The sequence below is a fragment of the Zeugodacus cucurbitae genome, chromosome 4 (genome assembly GCF_028554725.1).
Source record: "Zeugodacus cucurbitae isolate PBARC_wt_2022May chromosome 4, idZeuCucr1.2, whole genome shotgun sequence".
Taxonomy (NCBI): domain Eukaryota; kingdom Metazoa; phylum Arthropoda; class Insecta; order Diptera; family Tephritidae; genus Zeugodacus; species Zeugodacus cucurbitae.
In genome coordinates this window covers 54885171-54912184 of record NC_071669.1, presented here as the reverse complement: position 1 = coordinate 54912184, position 27014 = coordinate 54885171, and the positions used below count along the sequence as shown (strand labels likewise).

Here is a 27014-nt window from a genome sequence, read left to right as displayed (position 1 = left end):
TAATGTGGTACGTAAGGAAAGTGACTGCAGAAAGTTTGGCTTATATAGCTTTAGTAGTTGACGAGATATGTACAAAAAACTTATTAGGGGCGGGGTCACGCCCACTTCCCTAAAAAAATTACATCCAAATATGCCTCTGTCTGTATCTTTATGGCTTAGTTACAACACTTTATAGGTTATTGGCTTTCGCCATTTTATGGGCTTGGCAATGGTCTGATTTCGCCCTTCCACGGTCCCAAGGAACAGATGAACAAGTTTCGTATAAATATCTTAATTTTTACTCAAGTTATGCGTTGCACGAAATGACGGACGTTCAGACCGACATCCGGAATTCAATTCGTCTAGTCACCCTGATCATTTTGATACCCATAACTCCACATCTAACTCGTTTAGCTTTATGACTTACAAACAACCGTTATGTGAACATAACTATAATACCCTCTTTAGCAACTTTGTTGCGAGAGTGTAAAAATTTTGAAAATTACCATCGTTTTCACCCTCTGATTGGACATTGGACAGATGGGCGCTAAAATTACTATTTGCAAGATTTGAGGTTATGATTCCTTTTCAAAGATTTTTCGTATTGACTAAAGGTTTGACTCTGTTAAACATATATATTGGACAATAATTGGATTATAATGGAAATATAAAAAATATCATATTTTAGGTTATAGTAATGAAAAACCTAAAAAGTTTCATCTATCGCGAAATCAATAGAATCTATTTGAAGTAATGAGTACTGGTCCATATATATGTTAGTACTACCACAGCTATTATTATCTATTTATAATTTATATACTTCTATATACATAACTACATAAATATGTATCCGCACTTAACCCCATAATTCGTAATAACTCAGTGATGAAATCAAATCTATATCACATTGAGATTTAATGTTAAATAGGTAATAAGTTCAACGCTAGATTAAATTAAATACGAAAGCTATGGTAAGTATTCACAGACACATATAAAAACATAAATAAATAATACATCAAACTACCCGCACTTTATTCGTGTTTTAGAGACACTGACCTGGTCATAACCCAGCTGCTGACCGCATTCCACTCATAAATAATGCAAGCAAGTCACACTCTATTCATGTATGAGTAAGAGGAAAATCTTTGATATGCCACACTTCTTTTATTGCGTAACACATGCGCACACACTTTAATATACTGTGCGATTATTATATATTTATTTTAGTCTTTTATATATTGTATTGGTGAGAGATACGTTTACATAGGATACGCAGTGGTTGTTAGTGGATCAAACATACCTTTCTCATTGTCGCTGTGTAGCGAGGCAACGCTGCCGAAGAAACGTTTATCCAATATTTGTAGCAATTGCAGAGCGGTGGAATGCACTTCAACACGTGGACAACCGGTCATTAGCAGTGTGACCGTTATAACCGAAGTGTAGTGATCACAAGGGTATTCTCTGTAAAAAAAGGAAGAAAATATAAAAGAAAAAAATCAAATAGTGCTTAAAAGCAGTCTCGTTTTCTAGTTTATACTTATTTTTAATAAAATGCTCCTAAATGTAGGCAACGTTTTTATAATTTATACTTATTTTTGTTAAAATTCGCCTTAATGTAGGCAACGTTTTTCTAAATTCTACTTATTTTTAATAAAATGCGTCTAAATGTAGGCATCGTTTTTCTTCATTAATGAATTTTTACTACAACTTTCATGTTTAGCAGAGTTTAAAAAAAAAATCAACAATTATATCCGTACAAGCATATTTCTATTTTTCCAACAAAACCAGAAATTTAGCTTAAAAACCACCGAACTAAATTTAAAGAAACACAGTTGATGCATAAATATTATTTTTTCTCATACCACACCCGATGCTTAAGCTTAGTTCTAGGGACGGCACAGAAAGCAATCAAATGTCTGTTAGTGGATAAACAAAAAAAAAACGGCTTTACAGATTCGGTCACACTTATGCTGCTGTAGCATACAACCAAACCACATACAGGTACATGCGCTTACATGTGTATGATGAATACATGTGTATCATGAATAGACTGTTGCAAAGGGTTAAACGAGGAATGTACTACTGCAAAAATATCAAAACCATTGAGATGTAAGCGAATATTAATTCGAAGAAGGCAATTTAATTTTACTACAGTACTACAGTGCCAAAGAAATCACGTGAGTTTTATGGAATTTCGAATATGCTGCATAGATTATACCATATGGACAGTGGCACCAAGCGCTAAGGCTGACAATCCCGAAAGGATATTTGCTATTCGAATATAAAAGGAATGAAAAAATGTGTTTAAGTTGGCTTTTAAAAATATTTTTGTAAATATATTGTTAATATTTAATGAATATTTTCTTAATATTTTTTAAAAAATATATCATTCGAAGTGTCACTGGTTCAAAAACTCGTCAACTTTTTAAACTATTAGCACCGTTATGTAAGCAAAAAATACAATAAGTTGAATTTTCGAAAAATCGAAAATTATTTTCAAGTTCGAAAAATATTGACTTTAAGGATCTATAATATTATTAATTATTAGTACAAATTTGATTAGAATTTTATTATGTTGAGATGGGTTAGGGTTAGTATTGTTTAGTTATTTATTTTCAAAATTTTAAGTCGTATATTAATGTATAATTCAAAATGTATAATGCCGGTATATTAAAGCCCCGGTCTAATCGAATTGGGAATGTTGCATATACAAATTAAAGACTATTTTTTAGCAGAAAATATAAACTTTTGGTTCTAAATGTCGCAAAGAATTAATAAAAAAAAATAAAAAAAAAATAAAAAAAAAATAAATAAATAAAAAAATATTAAAAATAATATGAAATACTTTCAAATTTAAATTTGCGCAAAATTTAAATATATGTATGTACCTCAGGTAATATGAAAAAAAAAATATTAAAATAAAAAATTTAATTTAAAAAAAAAAATAAAATAAACAAGTAAGGAAGGGCTAAGTTCGGGAGTAACCGAACATTTTATACTCTCGCAATTTATTTATTTAACTTTATTTATATTATATAATACACAATTTGACCCACATATTCGTCATATATATTGTATAAAGTCCCTTGAAAGTTGGAAACCCTAATATTAGGTTAGAAGCACAGAGGTCCTCATGTATAGGGCCTTGAAAACATATGGTACGATTTTGGCGATTTTTAGAATGGTGCTACCACACTAAAAACGTAGTATTTGTGCAAAGTTCTGCACCGATATATTCACTAGTGCTTACTTTATATATTGTAATGTAAACGATTCAGATCGTCTTCAAAGTTCTGGTATATAGGAAGTAGACGTGGTTGTGAAGCGATTTGGCCAATTTTTACAACATATTATTGGGAGGTAAGGAAACTATTACAAACCAAGTTTCATTGAAATCGGTCGAATAGTTCCTGAGATATGGTTTTTGAACCATAAGTGGGGGACGCCACGCCCATTTTCCATTTTGTAAAAAAATCTGAGTGCAGCTTCCATCTGCCATTTCTTATGTGAAATTTAGTGTTTCTGACATTTTTGTTAGTGAGTTAACCCACTTTTAGTAATTTTCAACCTAACTTTTGTATAGGAGGTGGGCGTGGTTATGATCCGATTTCTTTCATTTTTGGACTGTATTAGGAAGTGGCTAAAAAAAACGACTGCAAAAAGTTTGGTTTGTATAGCTCTATTGGTTTGCGAGATATGTACAAAGAACTTAGTAGGGGGCGAGGCCGCGGCCACTTCCCCAAAAAAATTACATCCAAATATGCCCCTTCATAATACGATCCTTCATACCAAATTTTATTTCCATAGCTTTGTTTATGGCTTAGTTATGGCACTTTATGTGTTTTCGGTTTTCGCCATTTTGTGAGCGTGGCAGTGGACCGATTTTGCTCATTCGAAAGCAACCTTCCCATGGTGCCAAGAAATAAGTGTGCCAAGTTTCATCAAGATATCTTAATTTTTACTCAAGTTACAGCTTGCACAGACGGACGGACGGACGGACAGACAGACATTCGGATTTGAACTCCACTCTTCACCCTGATCACTTTGGTATATATAACCCTATATCTAACTCGTTTAATTTTGGGTGTTACAAACAACCGTTATGTGAACAAAACTATAATACTCTCTTTAGCAACTTTAGTTGCGAGAGTATAAAAATACTTAAAAAAAATTAATTTCAGATAATATAAAAACTAGAAAAAATAAAAAAAATATTTCGAAAATCTCAAAAACTAAATTCAAGTTCGAAATATATTGACATTTGAAATTTAATTAAATAGTATTGGAAAATACATAAAAAGAATAAAAACAAAAATTTAATTGATGGAAAAAATAAAATAAAAATTTTAATAGAAAATAATATCATAATATTTTAATATAAATTTTTAAGCAAAGTATTGAAAAAATATGATTACAAATATATTAAAAGAATAGAGATAGAAATGTAATTGGGGGAAAAATAGAATATAAAAAAAAATATTTCGAAAATTTTAAAAACTGAATTTTTGTTCGAAAAATATAGACTTTCCAACATTGGAATTTTAAACTATTTTCAGCAGAAAATATAAAATTTGAACTCTTTATAGCACGCTACGTCTGTAAGGCTCTTTGAGCTTTGATTATCTCTAAATTCTACTTTTTGAAAACTGCCTTAACGGTGAGCATGATTTCTCGAAATCCATTTTACCGATTGTTCAGAAAATTTCAGGTGTTGTTTATATTAACAATCACTAGTTCGTGAACGAAGGAAATTTAATTTGGAAAATTTAATACTTTTTTTATTTGGAAAACTAAATTTTGAGAATATCAAAAATCGACATTTTTGAAAAAGTGTACGAAATTTTCGTTTATAATTTTATTAAGCAAACCTGTCGGTTCACGAACAAACTAACAGTTTTTTGTTCGTTCATGTATTTCAGATAAGCTGTTTTTGATTTATCGTGCTCACCGCAAGCGTGTGTAAAAACTAGATGTTACCGAACATGAGCCATGGACGTCACAATTTACCAAAATATGTGCTACTTGACATGAAAGTCGTTTGGAAATATATAATGTACAATACCAAAAAATAATATAAAATATTTATACAAAATTTAAAAAAATTTAAGAAATATTTAAATATTAAGTAATATTAAAAAAAATATATACTAAAAATATCAAAAATTAAATTTCTTGCTCATCTTTTGTGCTGAAATGCCATAAATAACAGTACATTTTAAATCACAACCGCGAACAGGTAGCCATTAACACGGCAGTAAAGGTAAGAAATATTGCAGTGGCATGAGTACGAGGAAGCAATAACATTGTTAATAGGAAATGACACGCGAGGCAGACATAATTGCAGCTGTTCTGTGCCTTACGACTGCCGTGTTTGCAAAAATGCTCAACAAAATAATAGCGCTTATAAACGTGAAGGAAATTAGCGCACATAATAAACTCGTTAAAAGCAATTGTGGATCTTCCGAGTGCTAGCGAATGACAAACGAGACTGCGAGACTGAGAGGTCTACTTCTAATTTCACTTTTAATGGTCTGCACAAAGAAAAGGCATTTAAAGTCTAATTAGTGTTTATTATTTTTGTAATAACTGCATTATTTGTTAAGTTAGTTTGTTTATTTCGAAGTTGGTGAAATTATATATGTTCGAATATCACTGAATTTAGTAATAGATTTTTTTTTAACGAAAAAAAATTTAAAATTATTTTTTAATTAATTCTTTAAAGATTCTTATTCCACATTTTTCATTATGAATTTTTTAAATAAAAAAATTTCCATAATAATAATCGACTCAAACTCTATATTATATGTATATGTATATTTATATATATACAAATCCTACCTTGCACTAAAAATAGCAGCCAAAGCGAGGAAACAGGCATCTGCGACACGCGCATTCGACCTATAGCAACGATCAATTACCCATTCGAGCAGCACACTACTGTCCGGATTCGACTCGAGCAGCAAAACAACAGTATCACGAGCTAATAGATAAATCTGCAATGAAGTAAATTGTATTAATAATTATTATATTTATTTTTTTTAATAAAAATTTAGCACTTAATCTCATTTACATGCAATAAATTAATTCACTTTAAATATTTTTTCATTTAAAAACAGAATATGCTCACCTTTTCATCTTTGGATGTCAGCAACATATCCAGCCATACATATAAAATACCGTAATCGGATAGATATGGTGCATAGAATATGTGACCGCAGCAGATCAGAGCGGATAGTGCCTGTATTAAAAATAGAAAAGAATTAATTTCCAAGCAAATGCGAAGTATACTGTATGTATGAGTGTTTGAGTGCTTCAATGCAAAATATTATATGTGCACTAAGCTCATGAGACTTGAAAAGCTTTAAGGCATCTAAATGGTGATTTATATTTTTACGAAAATTTAAATTTAAGGTATAAAAATTTGATTTTTGAAAAATATTTTGGCTTTAAAAGCTTTTTGAGTCACTATATTGGCTTTTGAAAAGCTTTTCTGAGCTTTTGAAACTTTTCTGAGCTTTTGATTAAAAGTTTAGTTCAAAAATTGCTTTCTAAGCTTTTGATTATAAATTTTGTTCAAAAATTATTATTCACAAATATTTTTCCACCCTTCTCAAACGAACAACTTACCTGCAGTGCACTAAACTGCAGCTTCTCCTCCTCTGGCGTTTGTCCAATCTGCGACGTGAATCCCAATGGCTTGGCAAATGGACCACACCAATTGGCGAACAAATTGAAGAGACTGCGTTTTAGGTCTTGTGTCAAGAGTGTGCCACAAGATTCCACTGTAACGGTAGATTAATAAATAATTAATATATATATTTTTTAAATAACTGATGACAAACTCACGTGAGAAATTCTTAATCATTTTCCGTATGAAGTTGCAGAAGTGCGCTTTTACTTCGCGTATGCTGGTGTTGTCCTTGTCCGTTTCGGCTAAGAGATATTGTATAGCACCTTCAATATATTCGACAAAAGTTGGATGTAGAGACATTGTGTCGCGATCCAATACACATGGGCTACAAAAAAAAATGTAACAGATTAGAATTTAAGCTTTAATTTGAAGAATTTTTATTAAAAAAAAATTATTTCAAATTTATATAAATATTTATATGTATGATATTTTTCGATCGTATTTGCTCCCAATTTTTTTTACCGAACTTTTATCATAAAATATTTTTTTATATTTTTTTATTAACACAATAATCACATTCGAAATCTATGTATCAGTGTTTTCGAACATAACTTCGAAAATTTAATAAAATTACAACAAATTAAAATTTTTTTAAATTAAAATTCGCAATATAATTGCACAACAAATCAGTTAACTGAATACACATCAAATTGGAGATGTTAGAAAATAAATATTCGAAAAAAAGTTTTTAGCTTGGAAAATAGAAATTCAGTTTAGACCAAAGATTATGTTCAATTTTTTTTTGAAAAATGAAAACAAAAAAACAATACCGCTTATTTTATCGAAAATATTGATTTCGTATGGAAGAATATTCGAAAGAGATGTTTAAAAAATTCGAAAAAATTTACATAAAAAAAATTAATTTGGAAAATTTCATTCGAATATTAACAAAATGACAACTTCGAAAACAATTTTCGAATATATCTAAAGTTTATAATTTAAAATAAAACTATTAGAAATGCATAATCAATTTGATCAATTCAATTTTGAAAAATTGATAAAAAATTTCGAAATATAGTGCATAAAAAATATATTATAAAAAATAAGTTTAAAATAAAATATTCGATTATTTTTATGAGAAACAAAAGTAATCAAATAATTGAGTTAACATCATATATATCAAAATTATAAAATCAGGTTTCAGCGGATTTCGAAAATGGTTTTAAAGATCCACTATTTAAAATTTTGTTTCCTAAAAAAATTTTAAACTTGGAATATAAAATGAAGTTGAAGTTAAAATTAAATATCTAAAATTTCAATTTGTATGTTTTTTTATTTAAATGTTTTTATTATTTAAATTTAAATTTATTTATTATTAATTTGTTAACATTTGTTAATTAAACTTTTGTTCAATTTTTTAAATTTATAAATTAAAATTTTAAACCAAAATGCCGAAAACAATGAAAAAATATATCCGAAAATAATGTTCGAAAATTTTCGAAATTCAGATTTTGCATTAAGAAATTATACAAAAAGTTTGTAATTTTGTATTTAGTTTATTTTGTTTCCAACGATAGAAGTTATGTATGATTATTGCATATTTCCAAAACCATCACAATCTATTCGATTTTCATAATGGCTTCAAATGAGTTAAATTTAAAACACATTATTGTTTTTTTTTTTCAAAATAAATAATAATTTCATCCACCACATCTTTGTAGAAATATATTTTTCGTTTTCGAAAATAAAGTTCGAAAAAACTGAAAAAATATATTCGAAAATAATGTTTGAAAAAACTACAAAAATTTATTCGAAAATCATGTTTGAAAAAACTGTAAAACTATATTCGAAAATAATGTTTGAAAAAACTGCAAAAATATATTCGAAAATAATGTTCGAAAAAACTGCAAAAAATATTCGAAAATAATGTTTGAAAAAACTGTAAAACTATATTCTAAAATAATGTTTGAAAAAACTGCAAAAATATATTCGAAAATAATGTTCGAAAATTTTCGAAATTCTCAACTTTTGCCTTGATAAATTTTAAAAATATTGGCAACAATATGAGGTGAGTATATTATAAAATTGGGTTCATTTTGTCTCAATAGTAGGAATTGAATATGATTATTACGTATTTCGAAAATAATCACACGCTATTCGATTTTCATAATTGCTGCAAATAAGTTCAAATTTCAAAATATTTAATTTTTTTTAATAACAATTTCATCTACCATCACCTTTGTGGCAATTTATTTTTCGTTTTCGTGCAGAAATATATTCGAAAATAAAGTTCGATAGAACTGCAAAAATATATTCGAAAATAATGTTTGAAAAAACTACAAAAATTTATTCGAAAATAATGTTCGAAAAAACTGCAAAATATATTCGAAAATAATGTTTGAAAAAACTGCAAAAATATATTCGAAAATAATGTTCGAAAATTTTCGAAATTCTCAACTTTTGCCTTGATAAATTTTAAAAATATTGGCAACAATATGAGGTGAGTATATTATAAAATTGGGTTCATTTTGTCTCAATAGTAGGAATTGAATATGAGTATTACGTATTTCGAAAATAATCACACGCTATTCGATTTTCATAATTGCTGCAAATAAGTTCAAATTTCAAAATATTTAATTTTTTTTAATAACAATTTCATCCACCATCGCCTTTGTGGCAATTTATTTTCCGTTTTTCCCCGCCACTTATGTTTAACATCTCACTTACCTAACACCAAATGTGCCATTTTCCGCAATTTTCTCCAAAACACGTACAAGCTGTAAGCGTAAAGCATCGCGACGACGCCGACGGCGCATGTTCTCCTGCTTGCGGTCGACAGCTTCGCGTATATACACCACAAGCTCCTCCATCAAATCCCTGCGAAAATTAAAAAATAAATGTTAAGCCTGTGTACACGCATGGAAATATACAAACAAACAAACATAAAAATGTACTTATGAGGAAATGCAGGTTAAAAAAGGAGCGAAACAGTCGGCACGTCGCGTATTGTCTCTTATGCATGCCTACACGCATTTGCTTCGAACACTTAGCTGACATTTGAGTTAAAAAAATACGTTTTTATAGAATAAAGTAGGCGCGACAACGTGTTGAGTGTTAGAAGTCGAAATAGTTTTTATATGAAGACATAACAGGAGAGCATACCAATGCGTATGTGGCATAAAATGTTTATTTTCGAAAAGTTATTATGTCGAGTTGTGTCTTTTTAGCGTTAAAGTGCTTGAGGCCCTGTAAATAGGTATGTACTTATGTATGTTATTATATATTTGAAAAACACATGCACGTTTTCGTATTTCCCACACACACACACACCCATTACACCTGTCTACAAAGCTTATTAAATTCACATTTTGCATTTCACTTACTTCAGGGCTTCATGATTAATCATGCCAAGTGCATTTACGGCCGCATCACGCACTTCCACCACCTCACAGCGCAGCAGTGGCACCACCAGCTTATAGAGTGCTTGCGGCGATGCCGAACCCATAACGGATTTATCACTGCGATCAGCATTCAGAGAATCGGGCGATGAGCTAAAAAAGCGCGTATGCAGGAAAAACAGAAAGACGGTTATTAAAAAATGCTTTTTAAGACAACATATGCTGGTGTATGAATATTAAATGTGTATAATGATGTATTATTATTGTTTTTGTAATTTAATTTTTTTATTTAAATTTCCACATAATATTTTTAGTCTCTAAAAAAAATCATTAATTTTTCAAACTCATAATCCTTCAATGCAAAAATTCAGTCTAATTTGCGCAAACCGCGGGGGGAGAAAACCACTAAACAAACTCAAACTCAAACTGAACTAGAAGGCAGCGAGCGAATTCAACGAAACTCAAGGCAAACACAAATACTGTAAACCAAATAACACGAAGTTGGCGATTCGAACACATTTTTTTTTTTTTCAATTTTTTAATTCATTCTTGCAACTACTCGATGCATTGTACATTGTTTTTGCTGTTGTTGTAAAAGAAAAGCTTTTAATTTGAACGCAATCATTAGGCAAAAACTTAAATAAGTAGAGAGAAGGAAAAAACTAAAAATATTGGAAACAAGTGCAATTATTAGTTAGCAGAAATAAATAAGAGGCTGTGATTGTGTTTAAGCAATGTCAAAAATTTTGTTACTACTAGTACTACGGAACTACATTTAAGAAAATAAGAAAAGGTTTTACACTACCATATTACAGCATGCTAATATCAAAGCTTAAAATTACACTAATATACAGAATAAAGATTAAAAGCGCACTACTGTACTACAGCATAAGTTGTATATAAATAATAGTATATATACATATTAAGAAAATAATGTCAAAAAAAAATTTAAAATAATATATAGACCTAAGCATAGCATAAAGTCATGTAATAGCAGAGAAAGTAAAATAAAATTTTCGTTGAGACAAAAATTAAATGCCAAAAGAACACTGAACTCTCTTAAAATTTTCTTGAAGGTATTTCACAACTCTGGCAACATCATAGTTGCTGGTGTTTGTAGAGCTTTTGGTGACAATCATACCCACATTCTTCATTTTACATCTTTCCATATTGCAATATTACATTTTAAGGAGTTATATACAGTTAGGATTTTCAAAAAATCAATTTTTTTTAGTTTTCTCAATATATATATATATATATATCTGAGTATATACACACAAAATTTCAAGTCGATTTGACGAATATTTTCGAAGTTATAGACACATTAGTGAAGGCGCGCCGAGGGATCTCGCAGTAGGGGACAAACCTTTAAACTCGTTTTTCTCGAAACGGTGTTTTCAAAGTCGATGAGCAAGATTTCTCAGAAACTGCTGAACCGATCGGTCTGAAATTTTTACACAAGCTTCTTTTATTTTTTAGTAATTAATCGAAGGATTTCAAAGAAACAATTAAAGACCCGAATTTGCTCAAACCAAATCCAAGGATAAAGGCTAAATCGCCGTGTGTAAATACTTTTGACTACTCCGAGTCTTCAGTTCATTTGCTTATTTCTCCGCCATATTTCTAGCTATTCTTGCCAAACCGACTTCATTTGCTCGGGAATAGATCAAGGTTTACAACAACATAGCATTTTGTTACCCTGCGACAACAACAACAACAAGCGAAAGCTTTTTGTGTGAAACTTGTAAAAAAACGTCCGATGTGTAAATAATTTTGACTACCTCTGTATACTTCGGGAACCAATTTAAGATAGCGGAATAAAACTTTACACACATACAATATTTGAGCTGTGACATTGTGGAAAAATTGTCGAAATCGGACTATAACTTTTCCATGCCCCGGATAGCGATAATGAAGAACTTAGTGGCCAAGGAAATTTTTACCAAAAATAACGGTAAATCTCTAGGATATTTTAATTTTTTTCAATTCAGAGGAAATCTTTCTTTTCTAATAGTGTGCCTTCTGTAACTAGAATTGTTAAAATCGGGCCACATCTTCTAGCTCCCATACACCTCATTATATGTTTTTCAAAAATACGATGGACTTAATACCTTATAAATCGGTTAATATGTGAGATATCTTAACAAAATTAAGTGAGCGTATAGTATTGGATATAGTGTACCTTGGTGGTGAAATTGAATGAAATCGGTTCAGGAATTACCTCAGCCCTCATATACTATAGAAGATGGCTTTCATTATTGCCGAATATATGGGTCAAATTGTGCGTTATACATATTAATAAAAAAATGGCATCAATAAATTGCGAAAGTATAAAGTGTTCGGTTGCAACCGAACTAAGATTTTCCTTACATTTTAGTATTATTTTAATACATGCTTAAATTATTTTATTTTTTTTATTTTATGATTCCAGACGAATCAGAGCTCTTTTGCATACATATGAGTAATACAAATTGAGAAAGACATTTCCGTATAAACCATTGACCTTGAAATTGTTTAATGATATTTAATTTCTCATACGATCGATACACACCTTTAAATGATTATAATTGGATCAGGAAACTTTATTTTCAATTTAAAAAAAAATTTTTTTCTAAACAAATGTACTTTTATAAATATATCGATAAATAAATCGAATCAAATAGATCACATGGAGAAAATTTTAAAATAAAATTAACTAGAAACAAATTTAATAAGTCGAAAATAAGAATATCGAAAATTCGAAATTGAAAAATTACTAAATAAAATTTTGTAAAACCAAAAAAACTCGTATACATTCTTCATTATATTTTATTTTTGTCTAAAGGTCAATATTATTACCGAATATCGAAGACTTTAACAAAATTTGTCAGACTTTCGAAATTGCGGAATTATATACTTGAGAGTAATAAGAGTTCTGTTTTAAGAAGTTAGCGGTAGTCAAGATTTTCAAAAAAAAAATTTTTGCATTTTCGTTAAGTGTAATATTTTAAAAATATTCTCTGAAAATTTGAAAAAAAGTTGATCCGATAATCACTTTTCGAGTTATTCGACAAATAACAAAGAACGCTCGGACACTTTTGTTATTTTTTGAAAAAAAAAGAAAAAAACTTCGCTCCGGCCCAGGATTATCTATTTATAAAACCAATTTTTCTTATCCGATTGATTTTATAATCCCATATTATTACATTTGTAAAATAACATGATTTAACAGCAAACAAATTTACTGAAAAATCTAATTTTTTCATCTCTCTGACTATCCCTAACCCCTTGAGGACCACTGTTCTTGAATTTCTCAGTTTAATTTCTCAGACTGTAATTTAACTAATGATTTCAATAATAACACTGTAACACTCGACTGGGTATTGAACCAAACTAGTTTTTTCCGTGTGATTGAGTCATAAGTAAAAAAAAGTGTATTCTTCGATTTTCGAATTTAGCCTCAAAAATCGAAATATATGAATTCGAAGTTCGAAAAAGGACTTAAAAAAAAAATATTATTATTTACAAGATATTAGGTAGCTATCCAAAATATAGATATAATCTAAGTTTTCTTCTTAAGGGGTTATATACAGTTAGACGGCCGAAAAAAAGTGAATTTTCCAGAATTTTTTCTGAGAAAACTTTTTAATTTATTGATCCAAAAATTTATACACATATTATGGTATCTTTTAACTGTATTTTAAGACTTAGTACTAGTAAAAATATTTATTTGAAAAAGAGCTACGGCTGATCTCCAGGAGCTCCTCTCAAAAAAGACGTTTTGCGGTGACCACTATATCTCGGAACTGGATCATCCGATATTAAAAAACCAAACAGATTTCGTTAAAATAATGTTAAATCTAGTAATTAATCGAAGGAATAAGCAAAATAAAATTTTTTGACCAAATGGTGGTTTCTCAAAAAAAAAAAAATCGATTTTTCACCGAAATTTCGGCCTTAAATTGTTTATCAAAAAAAAAAAAAAAACAATATTTATCGGAGAGAAAAAATCTTCGATTAATTACTAAAAAATATATTTAGAAGGTCATGTTAAAATTTGGGATTAATCGGTCTAGCCGTTTTCGAGTAATGTTGGTCACCGACTTTGAAAACACCATTTTGAAAAAAAAACGCGTTTAAAGTTTGGACCTTGTACTTCCAAGCACTCTGGAACGCCTTTTCCAATTTTTCATTTGCTTGTAACTTTGAAAATATTAACCGGAACGATATGAAATTTTCTGTGTGTATTCTTAAATATATGTACATTAAGAAAATGAAATAAAAAAAAATCGATTTTTTGAAAATTCTAACTGTATATAACCCCTTAATTCATAGGTACATAAAACTTTTTCGTCAAGCTTATATGATAGATGTTATAAGGGGTCCAGTATTTTTCGACTTTCTGCTATGCCACTATTCATGAAAAATTTGTAGCTGAGTTTTAAAATACCCAAATTTTTGGTGGTGATAATTTTGAAGATATCGTATCACCCCAGCTCAAAGCAATAAATTGTCCACCAAGACAAAAAAAAAAAATTTAACGAACACGATTTTTTTCAGTAAAGAAATTATGTACATGCAATACATTTTATGGCTTCTTCGCACTCAGATTTCGATAAAAAATACGATAGGACAATACACTGTTTTTCACCCGATATTAAACTTGGGTGCTGATAACCGGTCCATAACCGATGATACCAAAGCAATGGAAATGAAGAGCATCTGCTTTCGAAAAATAATATAAAATACGAGACAAACTAACAAAAAGTGCATTCGCAATCAAAAAAACTGTATTCCTTAACACACACATACATACGAATACATATTAAGCGAAATATAACTGATACTACTAATTTATAACTTAAGGACTGCTGAGGGACACCATATCATACTGCAAAAACTATGTCATTTTCAAAATTTTATTACAATAATTTATACATACAGCTAACTAATACCTCCAATGCTACAATAACAATAACAATAGCGCGCCAAAAGCATGAACTAAGCCAAACAATTTGGAATACATACACACACAACCCAAGCAACTAAAGTCACACCAAAAGTTCTAAAATATAGTTTGTTGCTTGCTAATATTTTTGTTTCTTGAAATTTTTTTTGTTTCTTGCATTTTTTGTTTTCACTTTTGTATGTATGTATGTGCACATATGTATATGTATTTTACCCAAGTCGTTTCTGTCGTGCCTCCTTACGGCCATATGAGAGCGGCAGCGTAAAGCGTGTCACAATCCCCTCGGGTCCAAACACATTCGATGGTATATTATCCAAAGAATCGGATAGTGACCGTGAGTCCGATTGATCTTGTAGACTAAAATTATTAATGAATTGAGTATTGGTATTGAGTTGAGCAACGCCATAAAACGTATGTATGTACGTATGTATGAGAGTTTGTTGAATGCCACAAAACGTTCGTGTTCGTTACAAACAAAAGGAAAATATGATGAAATGCCGAGACATTTCGTCAAAATGATAGGGAATCACTGGTTATATGACGTATGTTTTGATGTGGTGTATAATGCTGGCATCACATTGTACGCGTACTTTTTTCATTAATTTTTTATTTGGTGAGAATGGCGACAATGGCGGTTTATACTATGTGTCTACATTGACATACGTATACTACTATATTTTTATATAATATATTTATACATATATATTTATGGGCGAGTGAGTTAGAAAAGCGAACTTAAAGAGTAATATTAGTAGTTACTTATACCTTACATTACAAAATACCAACACAGAGTGAGAGTGTATGTGTGTATGTGTACAAATAGTAGATTATTGTTGCGTGCAATAAATTTACATAAATATATATGTATGTATGTATATATGTATAATCAACTAATTATTATGGCAACAGATGGCACGTAAAATAAAATTTGAAAACATGCATAGAAACAAATATAGATTTTAGTTAGAGAAGAGAATTGAATAAGCTTGTTAAAGATGAATGACTATTATATAAGTAATTTTCGTAAAAAACATAAAGAAACACTGAGTACATATAGAACCGAAAAAAATTAAGACTTTCGAAAAACTTTTGATATGAGATAAACTGAAGTCATGTAAATTAGTGCTTTCATAAGCCTCGCGACTTTTTTTTAATGATAGTTACAGCTTAACACAGCTACAATATGTACATACAGGGAGTCAATCTTTTGTTTTCAGTAGTAAATATTGAAATTTAGACACGTGTTTTCGAATCCACACTTTCATACGGTTTTAAAAGCGAATAGGACCATTTCGCACTAACTTCGAATTCGAGTTCGAAATTTCGAAATTCATTCGAAAACGTTAAACAGCATTGAGTGATTATTTTTTCACAAAAGTTTATGGATGTCTTATTATCTTCGAATTCGAGTTCGAAAATTCGAAATTCATTCGAAAACGTTAAAAACATCATTAAGTGATTATTTTCACACAAAATTTAATGGAAAATTCGAAATTAATTTGAAAATGTCAAAAGCATCATTGAGTTGTTATTTTTGCACACAATTTAATGGAAATTGATAGCGATGGATGTCTTATTATCTTCGAAAACGTCAAAACCATCTTTGAGTCGGTATATTCGCACACAATTTAATTAAAATTGATAGCAATGGATGTCTTACTTTCTTCGAAATCGAGTTCGAAAATTTTAAATTCATTCGAAAACGTCAAAAGCATCATTGAGTCATTATTTTCACACGAAAGTTAATGGAAAATTCGAAATTAATTTGAAAACGTCAAAAGCATCATTGAGTTATTTTTGCACACAATTTAATGAAAATTGATAGCAATGGATGTCTTATTATCTTCGAAAACCTCAAAACCATCTTTGAGTCATTATTTTCGCACACAATTTAATGGAAATTGATAGCGATGGATGTCTTATTATATTCGAATTTGAGTTCGAAAATTCGAAATTCATTCGAAAACGTCAAAAGCATCATTGAGTTATTATTTTCACACAAAAGTTAATGGAAACTGTTACAATGGATATCTTACTATCTTCGAATTCGAAAATTCGAAATTCATCCGAAAGTGTCAAAATCATCAGCTCGAACAAAAAATAATGGAACCTAATAGTGATGGATATTGGTACCTAACACGTGTGTTGGCATGACAATGAAATAAAAATGATGACGCACCCTGTAGATTCACAAATACGTAGATATTGAGCCAATTATTGCATAATGCGGAATAATAAATTGTGTGCAGTGTCTAATAAGTTGTGCTTTAAATTAAACAAAAATATTTTGGATAAAAATTTTACAAAATAAACAAAAACTCACAAACCGACTACAAGTATACGTGCATTAATGTTATAGTGACGATGTGGAGGACATGTTTGTACGTGTTATTAATAGAATATTGAAAGAAAAATAACGTTTGTATGTACTATGACCATAGAGAAGAATATTATTTACGAAAAAATATACGAAAACTAAAATAATATGCATTGAAAAATCAAAAATCAATAAACAAAAACGCAAAGAGCGAACGACAAACAGCTGCTTATGTTATGAGTAGTCCGTTAGAAGTATGCTAAAATAAGGTTAAAAAGTCGCACACGCAATCACACACATCCACAGAAATGACACACAAACAACATACCTCAAACTCAAATCGGGCGAGGCACAACGCACGGCAACGCTCGGTATTTGCGGCACCAGACGCATAGCGCAACCCACTTGATTGCGCCACAATTTCAAATATAGATCCTTTTGACTTTCGGTGGGCATTTTCTTGGTGGGCGCCGAGCTGCGCAGCAAGGAAGCGCGATTATCACTAACGGGACTGCAAGAAAAAATTATAAGTCATAGAAATTAAAAATTCATTGTAGTACGAGACCACTCACGTTGGGTCGATGACGCTGTAGAGCGTAGTGACGCGTGAGTAACATATGGGCCAAGCCTGCGCGACAGCCGAAGGACACTGTTGTAGTATGCGATTGCGTTCCAGGAAACCAAACAACACCATAGACCAGGGATCAAATGATTGTTGCTGATGTATTGTGCTACTCTGCGACAAATTCAGCGTCGATGTGGATGACTTGGAGGTGTCTAGCGAGACTAAAATAATTTTGAGGTTAATTATAAAGTTTTCTAAAGAAACGTTTGGGGCACAAACCATCACTGAGACCAGCCATCCATACACCGCTCGTGCGTTCGGCAATCCACTGCAAGTCTATGGCATTAGCATTGAGTATAGCAGTCTTCTCCGAAGGTGGCAAGTGTGGCAAGCATTTCTCTAAGACCTGCAGGTAATGAAAATAATTTTAGAATGCAATTATAAGTAACGGATTTTCAAAATCTGTATGAAGATATGAAGAACTCCACCCACCTGTGCACACGATTTGTCGATCACATCAATGACCGGTGGCTCCGTCTCGGGTATGCCAAGCGCTTTCATGAGATTTTTCACTTCTTTCAGTATCATCGCCGCCAGCTTGCGCAAGAATGGACGATAATTACAGAGCAACACCAAAGCGAAACCCTCCACAAAGTGTAGCGTTGTCACCAGCGGTATCTCATTCTTCTTCGCCGCATCGCCGATATTGATAACAGTCGTCTGTGTTATGCTCGACATGCCGCTGGATGTAATGCTTGAGGCGCCACTTGAATTCGTATTTACGCTCTTCACATTACTCGCGCTCGATAGCTGACTGGTGGCGGTGTCTTTACCCGCTAAACCGCCAGCCACTGTTACACCAACAACACCGGCGCCACCAACAACACCCGTTTGAGCACCGGTAGCCACACCCGCCGCGGTCATTGTGGTTTTCAACGCATTCGTATTCGAATTGCCATTGCCATTCACATTGATGGCACAACGCCATATATTGAGGAATACGAACAGCATGCGCGTGCAATTCTCCAGCAATTGCGGATAAGTGTCGGTGACATCGCGCACCAGAAACTGTGTGTAACCGTGCACGACATCCTGACGCCAATCCGGAAAGTCAATTACCAACGTTTGCAGCGACTGATGTGTCAAGATGCGCAACTCCTCGTCCATGTGTACGGTGAGACGTGAGAGCAGATCCACCAACTCTTGTGCGGTCATCGTTTCGGGTATGAGACGCGGCACAGCAGCCACACAAGTACGAAAGAGATCAATGCGTGGTTTGCGTTCGCCCGAAAGCATTTCGTCAGGTTCTTTATTTTGATTTTGTGTATTCGTCATCATCAGTGGACGACCGTAATGCACGTCCAGTGCGCGTAGTATGTCGACGAAGACGCGACGCACGTGCGGGAAGTATGTCGACATGCCAATACTGCGTGCTGTGTCATCGGTGAGCATTTTATTAATGTAGGTCTTCTTCACACGCAAGGTATTGCCGGAGGGCAAGACGGGCACGGTGCGTGGCATCGGCGGTTCGCCGTCCTTTTGCTGCAACGAATCGGCGACGACGAGGAAGGCACGCAGACCGATGCTCATGCGCTCCGGATTCAAAATTAACTGCAAAAAGTAAAAACAAAATAAAAATTTCAAAACTGTCAACCAAAATTGCCGTTACTCACCTTAATTGAGCGTCCCACACAGAGTAAATCGTAGACAATCTCACGCATGGCGAAATCCAAACGCTCTTGCGCTATGAATTGTATGATTTTCACGAAAATATTCAATGGTGTATCACGTGGCACAACACCTTTGGAACCCCTATTTGGGAAAAAATATATATTCAATTACAAATCCAACACATTTTAATCATTTTTCTAGTAAGTACTCACTTTGGGAACAGCGAGTTCACAATACTTTGCAGTCGTGAGTGTGTCGCCGAGTTCGACTCGCATTTGATGCGTATCATGTAGACCCATAGCAGACGATAGAGTGACTCTAACGCTACACGGCTCATTTTGGCATCGCGGTTTTTCAAATTACTCAGACACATGGCCAAGAAGTAATGCCAGTTGGAGAGAAAGAATGCCTTTTGCGACACACATAACAGGCAAGTGACTAACGGAAATAAAGCTAAGCGGTGCTTGGATTTTGTTGAAGCGTCCAGTGTTTGTACATAGAGCAGCTCAACGAAATTTTTCACACAAGGAACATTTACCTCATTTTTCACAGCCTGGAAGAGAGTTCGGGAAAGTAGTGAGAGTGAATTAGTGAAAGTTTAATAGAAAATAAATATGTAATAATAACTGCTTTTTGGAGAGAAAAATTTTATAATTTTTTGGAAATTCGAAAATAATATTTTTCAAAATATAATGCCATCGAGTTAACAGTCATAAGGGTTCATTCCGGCAATTTCACACTGATTGTTGTGGAACGTGGATTGTGGATTGTATTGTAATTCGTCCGGTATATTAAAGTATTAAATACTAATTCACAGAAATTCGACTCAGTTTTCGAAAAAAAAACAATTTTCGAAATTGAATGAAAATCAACACTATTTTGAAAACTATATCAAAATAAAGAAATATTTATAAATTTTTCTCGATTTAACTATCAAAAACATTTTTTTAATTCGAAATTGAAAGAATGCGGTGGAATGACTATATCAATAATTGTAAAATATTCAGGAATATTTAAACATATTTCTCTATCCAACTACCGAAAACATTTTTTTTTAATTTCGAATTTTTTTCGAAGTTGAAAAATTGAGCTGGAAAAGCTATAGCAATAATGCTAAAAAAATAAATCCATCTCGATTCAACTACAAAAAAAAATTCAATTGAATCTTTTACGAAAATGAAATAATGAGCTCCAATTTATTTGTAAATTTATTTATAAATACTTATAGCAATAATTATTATCCAACTATCAAAAACATTTTTTATTTCGAATTTTTTTCGAAGTTCACAGAATGAGCTGGAGACACTATAGCAATTATTATAAAACATTCGAGAAAGTTTAAAAATATCTCTCTATCCAACCACCGAAAACATTTTTTTTCGAAGTCTAAAAAATGAGCGGGAATAGCTATAGCATTGTACCATTTTTTAATTTCGATTTTTTTTTCGAAGTTCAAAGCATGAGGCATTCCAAAATATTTATAAATATTTCTTGATTCAACTACTGTTGTTATTTAAGTTCGAAAATTTTTCGAAGTGGAAAGGATGAACTGGAATATTTATAAATCTTTCTACCAAAAACAAATTTTTGAATTTCGAATTTTTTTCGAAGTTGTGAGAATGAGCTGGAATGACGATAGCAATTATTTTAAAATATTTGAGAATATTTATATAAAAATATTTCTCGATTAATCTACCGGTTTTTTTTAATTTCGAAATTTTTTCGAAGTTTAAAGGATGAGCTGGAATGAGCAATTAATGTAAAAAATCGAAAATATTTATAAATCTTTCCATCCAAAAACATATTTTTTTTATTTCGAATTATTTTCGAAATTGAGAGAATGATAATTGTAGAGCATACGAAATGTTTATTCACATCTTTTATGTTTATATGAGTCATGATATTAGTCATACATTTGACATGAAAAGCTCTAAAAACTCTCTAGACAAATTTAGAACTGCAAATGAGATTATAAAAATCTATAAATTTCCAATTATACTCACCGCAGCTACTGGTACTAGAATCTCAACAAATAGACCCGCCAGCGCATGCTTGATGTCCTTATCTTTAACTTCGAGAAAATACTGACCACATTCGTGCATAAATTGAAAGGAAGCCTCGAACTCCTCAATTGGCACCATCTGTGTGTGGATAAAAAATATGAATTACAGTTATTACAATGCACTTAACCACATATTAAACACAATATTCACCTTAACGCGAAAGAATTTCATACCCATCAGCAGGCTTATGATGCACTGCGTCGTCGTGTTGGACGCCTCTTTGGCGCGCAACTCCTTCAACTCGCTCATGAAACGTTTACGCACCGACGAGAAACGACTCTGCGCCAAAACGCCGATAACCTCCGCATACAAATCGGCAATCATGTGTATATTGTGCGCATTCGGATTGTTCTGTTGGCCCTCCTTGTGCTTGAAATGCTTGAAAGCTAAATTCTCAATATTCCGTATGAGATCCTCATGACCCGGATGAAAGGGCAACTGTTTGAGTATTTCAATAAGCGCCAAACAAAAGATGAATTCCACTGCGGCCTCGCGGCGTTGCAGCTGGAATTCCATATCGGTGGTGGGTTTCGGTGTGGTGTTCTTCTCCAAACGTTTGAGATCATTTTTAATTTCACCATCGGACAGCTGGCGACGATGCCACGCCAGCAGTGTGTGCAACAGCGATGGCAGACAATGTTCGGCCACTGAGCCGAGCGCCGACAACAGCTGATCGAATTGTTGATCTTCACCGCGTTGCAGCAGCTTCGACAAATGCTTGTCGGCGCTCTCGAGCATCACCAGCTCAATCTTTTTCTCCGCCTGCACGGTGAAATCGCTGAATAAATTGCGCATAACAATTTCACCGGGACGCAGCGCCGCGGTTGCGTCATTGCCACTGCCGGTGACTTGTGCGCCCGACGCGCCACCACCTTGTGTTGTTAACGGCATATCGAGTGCTTGCGTGTAGGAGATTACGTTGATAATGGAGGTGCGCGAATGCGTGCCCCACGGTAGGAGCGCTTGTCGCGGTGGTATGACAATTGGTACTGCGCTGGCGAGTGTTGTATTCGCCGCTGTTGTAGTGGTTGCCGTTACTGCCACCGACGGTGTCGAAGTGATAATGGCGCCTGTTTGTGGTGTGCGTCCAACGGCGCTGCTATCATTCCCACTATTATTCCCGCTATTATTATGATTGTTCGTATTATTAACACTGTTATTTGTTATATTACTACTGTTGTTGTTGTTGTTGTTGCTAATGCTGTTGATAACACTATTATTTGTTGTATCTACATAGACAACATCTGCTCCAACGGCAATATGCTGTGACTCATTTATGACACTACAATCGATATTGAAGTGCGGTTGTGCCGATGTTGTGTTCTCATCATTGTTCGGCTGATTGCCGGCGAGGTTTATTGGCGAATTCGCGCCACCGCCGCCAACACCTCCACCACCACTTGCACGTGACGATTTCGGTGTTGATGTGTATTCGTTCGTTGAATTTGTAGAATTACGTTGTTGTTGCTGTTGTTGTTGTGCTGGTGTATTACTATTGCCGGCACACCCAACTCCGCTTGCGCTCTGCTGTGTGTTAACGTTATCGTTTGTTGACTGTTGTATCTGCTGTTGTTGTTGTTGTTGCTGCAGCTGATAACCATCGTCGGCGAGCTTTTGATTAGAAGCAGCAGTGTTTGGACTATTTGTCGGAGAATTTAGGATGCCAGTAGCATTGCTTTGTGCTGTCGTCGTGTAGGCTACATTTTCATTCGTTTGCTGGTGGGCAGCTAGAAGAGAGAAGAACAAGAATTGGAGTTTAGCAAATTGTAACAATAAAAACAACAAAAACATAAATCTTTAAAATCATTAATAAAATCGAAATCTAATCTATATACTCTCTACATATATATTTTTTTTTGATAATGGGAACAATGGAAATATGTGTTAATGGTATAAAATTTACCGTTGCGCCTTTATTATCTACTATCAGGTAGGTCAAATGCAATTATCACGCTTAGACAAAGCGTCAATAAATTGAAATTGAAAAAATATTGATAAAGCAATTGTTGGGAAACAAAAAATTTAATAGTGAGTGATTTAGAGCATTGCATTTTTATGGCTGCTTAGGTCTAGTTCAAAGAAGAACAGTAAAATTATGTATTTATTAAAAAAAAATGTAAAAAAATATTCAGTTTTTCTGGAGTTTTTGTTGCTAACAAGTAAGCAACAATATTATATATTCCTAAAACCGTTATCCTTGATCTAATAATGGTCTGGGTGGATTCCAAGTCATGTAGAACAGACTGAACCAAAACTCGGTTGAACCGATAATGAAAAAAATATAGTTTTTATACTCTCGCAACAAAGTTGCTAAGAGAGTATAATAGTTTTGTTCATATAACGGTTGTTTGTAAGTCATAAAACTAAACGAGTTAGATATAGGGTTATATATATCAAAATTATCAGGATGACGAGACGAGTTAAAATCTGGATGTCTGTCCGTCTGTCCGTGCAACGGATAACTTGAGTAAAAATTGAGATATCTTGACGAAACTTGGCACACATGTTTCTTGGGACCATGAAAGGTTTGCTATTGAAATGCGAAATCGGACCACTGCCACGCCCACAAAATGGCGAGAACCGAAAAGATATAAAGAGCCATAACTAAGCCATAAAGTTATAAAAGTAAAATTTAGTACAAAGGACCCGTCCTAGTAAGGGCCATATTTGAATGTAATTTTTTGAGGAAGTGGGCGCGGCACCGCCCCTAAATAAGTTTTTTTGTGAATATCTCGCAAACCAATAAAGCTATATAAACCAAACTTTCTGCAGTCGGTTATCTTACATACCCCATCACACACCATGGAAATAGTTGAAATCGGCTAATAACCACGCCCACTTCCCATACAAAGGTTATGTTGAAAATTACTAAAAGTGGGTTAACTAACTAACGAAAAACGTCAGAAACACTAAATTTTGCAGAAGAAATAGCAGAAAAAAGCTGCACTCAGATTTTTTTACAAAATGGAAAATGGGCGTGGCATCGCCCACTTATGGATCAAAAACCATATCTCAGAAACTACTCGACAGATTTCAATGAAATTCGGTATATAATATTTTCTTGACACCCTGACAACATGGATGAAAAATGGGTGAAATCGGTTCTCAAGCACGCCAACTTCACATATAACTCAATTTTGAATTCTTCTGATTCGTTCACTTTATAATATATAAATAAGGAACCAATGAAGATAGCGAAATAAAACTTTACACAAATACTGCATATCATCTGTGGATTCACTTGTGGAAAAATTCTTGAAATCGGACTATCACTTTTCAAGGCCCCGGATATCTAAAATGAAGAACTCAGTGCTTTAGGTTAATTTTTCATCGAAAATATCGGTAAATCCCTCAGATATTTTAATTTAATTCAATTCAGAGTGAATCTTTTTCTTCTAATAGTGTATCTCTGTACCAAAAATGGTTAAAATCGGGTCATAACTTCCCCTAGCTCGCATATACTTTATATTCGGATTATCAAACTTGCGGTGGGCTTTATTCTGCATATATCGGTTAATATGTCAGATATCTTAGCAAAATTAAGTGAGCATATAGTTTTGAATATAGTGTATCTTGGTGGTGAAAATGAGTGAAATCAGGAATTACCTCGACCCTCATATACTATATATGATGATTTTCGTTACTCTATTGGACTTTATGCCGATTAGGTGGATCAAATTAGAGATTATAAAATGTTAACTTAACTTAGCCCTTCTTTACTTGTATTTAAATCTGTTGTTCCAGACCTAGAGTCAACTGACGAGAATTTAGGTGCCATAAAAATTTGCTTTCATTCTTTACGAACCATCAAAATGCATTATTTACTAAAATTTCGATTATTTTTCCTTCTCAAACCTCAAGAAAACGATCATTAGAAACCAATTCAGCGACAACGAAGAGATTATTATCAATACCGAGGTCCATTTTGAATCAAATAATCTATCGTACGTCAATATTATGACGAATATTACTTCAAACCAACCAATGAATTGTATTAATGGCACCACTATCCCCTCGCATGTGTGCTATGAATATGGCATTACAATATTAAAATTTTTCTATAATTATTTTTTTCAGGAATTTAACTTTTCTGGGAATACTTAAACTAGCGTGAATGCGAATATCATCCTAAAAATACAATTAAGCACGTATACATGAATAATCTAAAGCCAATATGCAAATCATCATTGAATATGATATTATTAAGGGGTTATATACAGTTAGAATTTTCAAAAAATCGATTTTTTTTATTACATTTTCTTAATGTACATATATTTAAGAATACACACAGAAAATTTCATATCGTTCCGGTGAATATTTTCAAAGTTACAAGCAAATGAAAAATTTGAAAAGGCGTTCCAGAGTGCTTGGAAGTACAAGGTCCAAACTTTAAACGCGTTTTTCTCAAAATGGTGTTTTGAAAGTCGGTGACCAACATTACTCGAAAATGGCTAGTCCGATTAGTGTCAAATTTTAACACGACCTTCTTAAATATATTTTTTAGTAATTAATCTCGCCCATAAATATTTTTTTTTATAAACAATTTAAGGCCGAAATTTCGGTGAAGAATCGATTTTTTTTTTTGAGAAACCGCCATTTTGTCAAAAAAATTTATTTTGCTTATTCCTTCGATTAATTACTAGATTTAACATTATTTTAACGAAATCTGTTTGGTTTTTTTAATTTCGGATGATCCAGTTCCGAGATAGAGTGGTCACCGCAAAACGTCTTTTTTTGAGAGGAGCTCCTGGAGATCAGCTGTAGCTCTTTTTCAAATAAATATTTTTACTAGTACTAAATACGGTTAAAAGATACCATAATATGTGTATAAATTTTTGGATCAATAAATTAAAAAGTTTTCTCAGAAAAAATTCTGGAAAATTCACTTTTTTTCGGACGTCTAACTGTATATAACCCCTTAAGTGAGTTCACTAAGCAACCAATGGACATTAAACGTGAGGCAAATGACTTTGGAAATTTTTAACAAAAATATATAATGAAAAAAAATTAAAAACATGGATTAGGAAAATAAGCTCTTAATCGTAAGTGATATAAAAATTACACAAAAAAAAATTAAAATAAACCAGGCCTTCATATAAAATATTTTTTTAATATTCTTCCGATTTTTTCATTTTTTTTAATATTTTGCGAACACGAATCGCATATTTCGATTTCATTTTTAAAATATATACTAAGCAACAAAATTTATTATAATTTTATTTAGTAAATAACACCTACTTTACTTCCAAAATGCAAGTTATTGAAATTTGCGCCTAATTGTAGGCAACATTTTTTGTACTTTTTCTCATTTCATTTTAAATTTTAACATAAAAAAGGCAAAAAGGTAGTCCACCTTCTGCATTTCTTTTCAAAAACATCATAATAAAAATTCCATTTCATTACTCACGCATACAAATCTATAAATGGACAAGACAAATGTAT

At 32.4% G+C, this 27014-nt stretch overlaps 1 protein-coding gene across 6 annotated transcripts in view; it reads right to left on the bottom strand.

Moving 5' to 3' along the window:
* Window positions 1-27014, bottom strand: part of LOC105211014 (protein furry) — a 185897-nt gene that overhangs the window by 87470 nt on the left and 71413 nt on the right. For 3 of the 6 annotated variants that reach the window (XM_029039492.2, XM_011182251.3, XM_011182253.3), the window contains exons 2-17: window positions 21723-23299; window positions 21513-21650; window positions 19722-20062; window positions 19512-19650; window positions 18331-19449; window positions 18118-18244; window positions 17846-18059; window positions 17602-17784; window positions 15170-15313; window positions 9994-10161; window positions 9338-9487; window positions 6826-6995; window positions 6607-6761; window positions 6107-6217; window positions 5818-5972; window positions 1280-1440 (exon numbers count right to left, since the gene is read on the bottom strand). In XM_029039492.2, the coding sequence (XP_028895325.2) occupies window positions 1280-1440; window positions 5818-5972; window positions 6107-6217; window positions 6607-6761; window positions 6826-6995; window positions 9338-9487; window positions 9994-10161; window positions 15170-15313; window positions 17602-17784; window positions 17846-18059; window positions 18118-18244; window positions 18331-19449; window positions 19512-19650; window positions 19722-20062; window positions 21513-21650; window positions 21723-23299 (5052 nt within the window). Of the gene's footprint in view, window positions 1-1279; window positions 1441-5817; window positions 5973-6106; window positions 6218-6606; window positions 6762-6825; window positions 6996-9337; window positions 9488-9993; window positions 10162-15169; window positions 15314-17601; window positions 17785-17845; window positions 18060-18117; window positions 18245-18330; window positions 19450-19511; window positions 19651-19721; window positions 20063-21512; window positions 21651-21722; window positions 23300-27014 lie in introns of those variants that run through there. The other 3 variants (XM_011182255.3, XM_011182256.3, XM_054229309.1) reach the window with 2 other exon arrangements.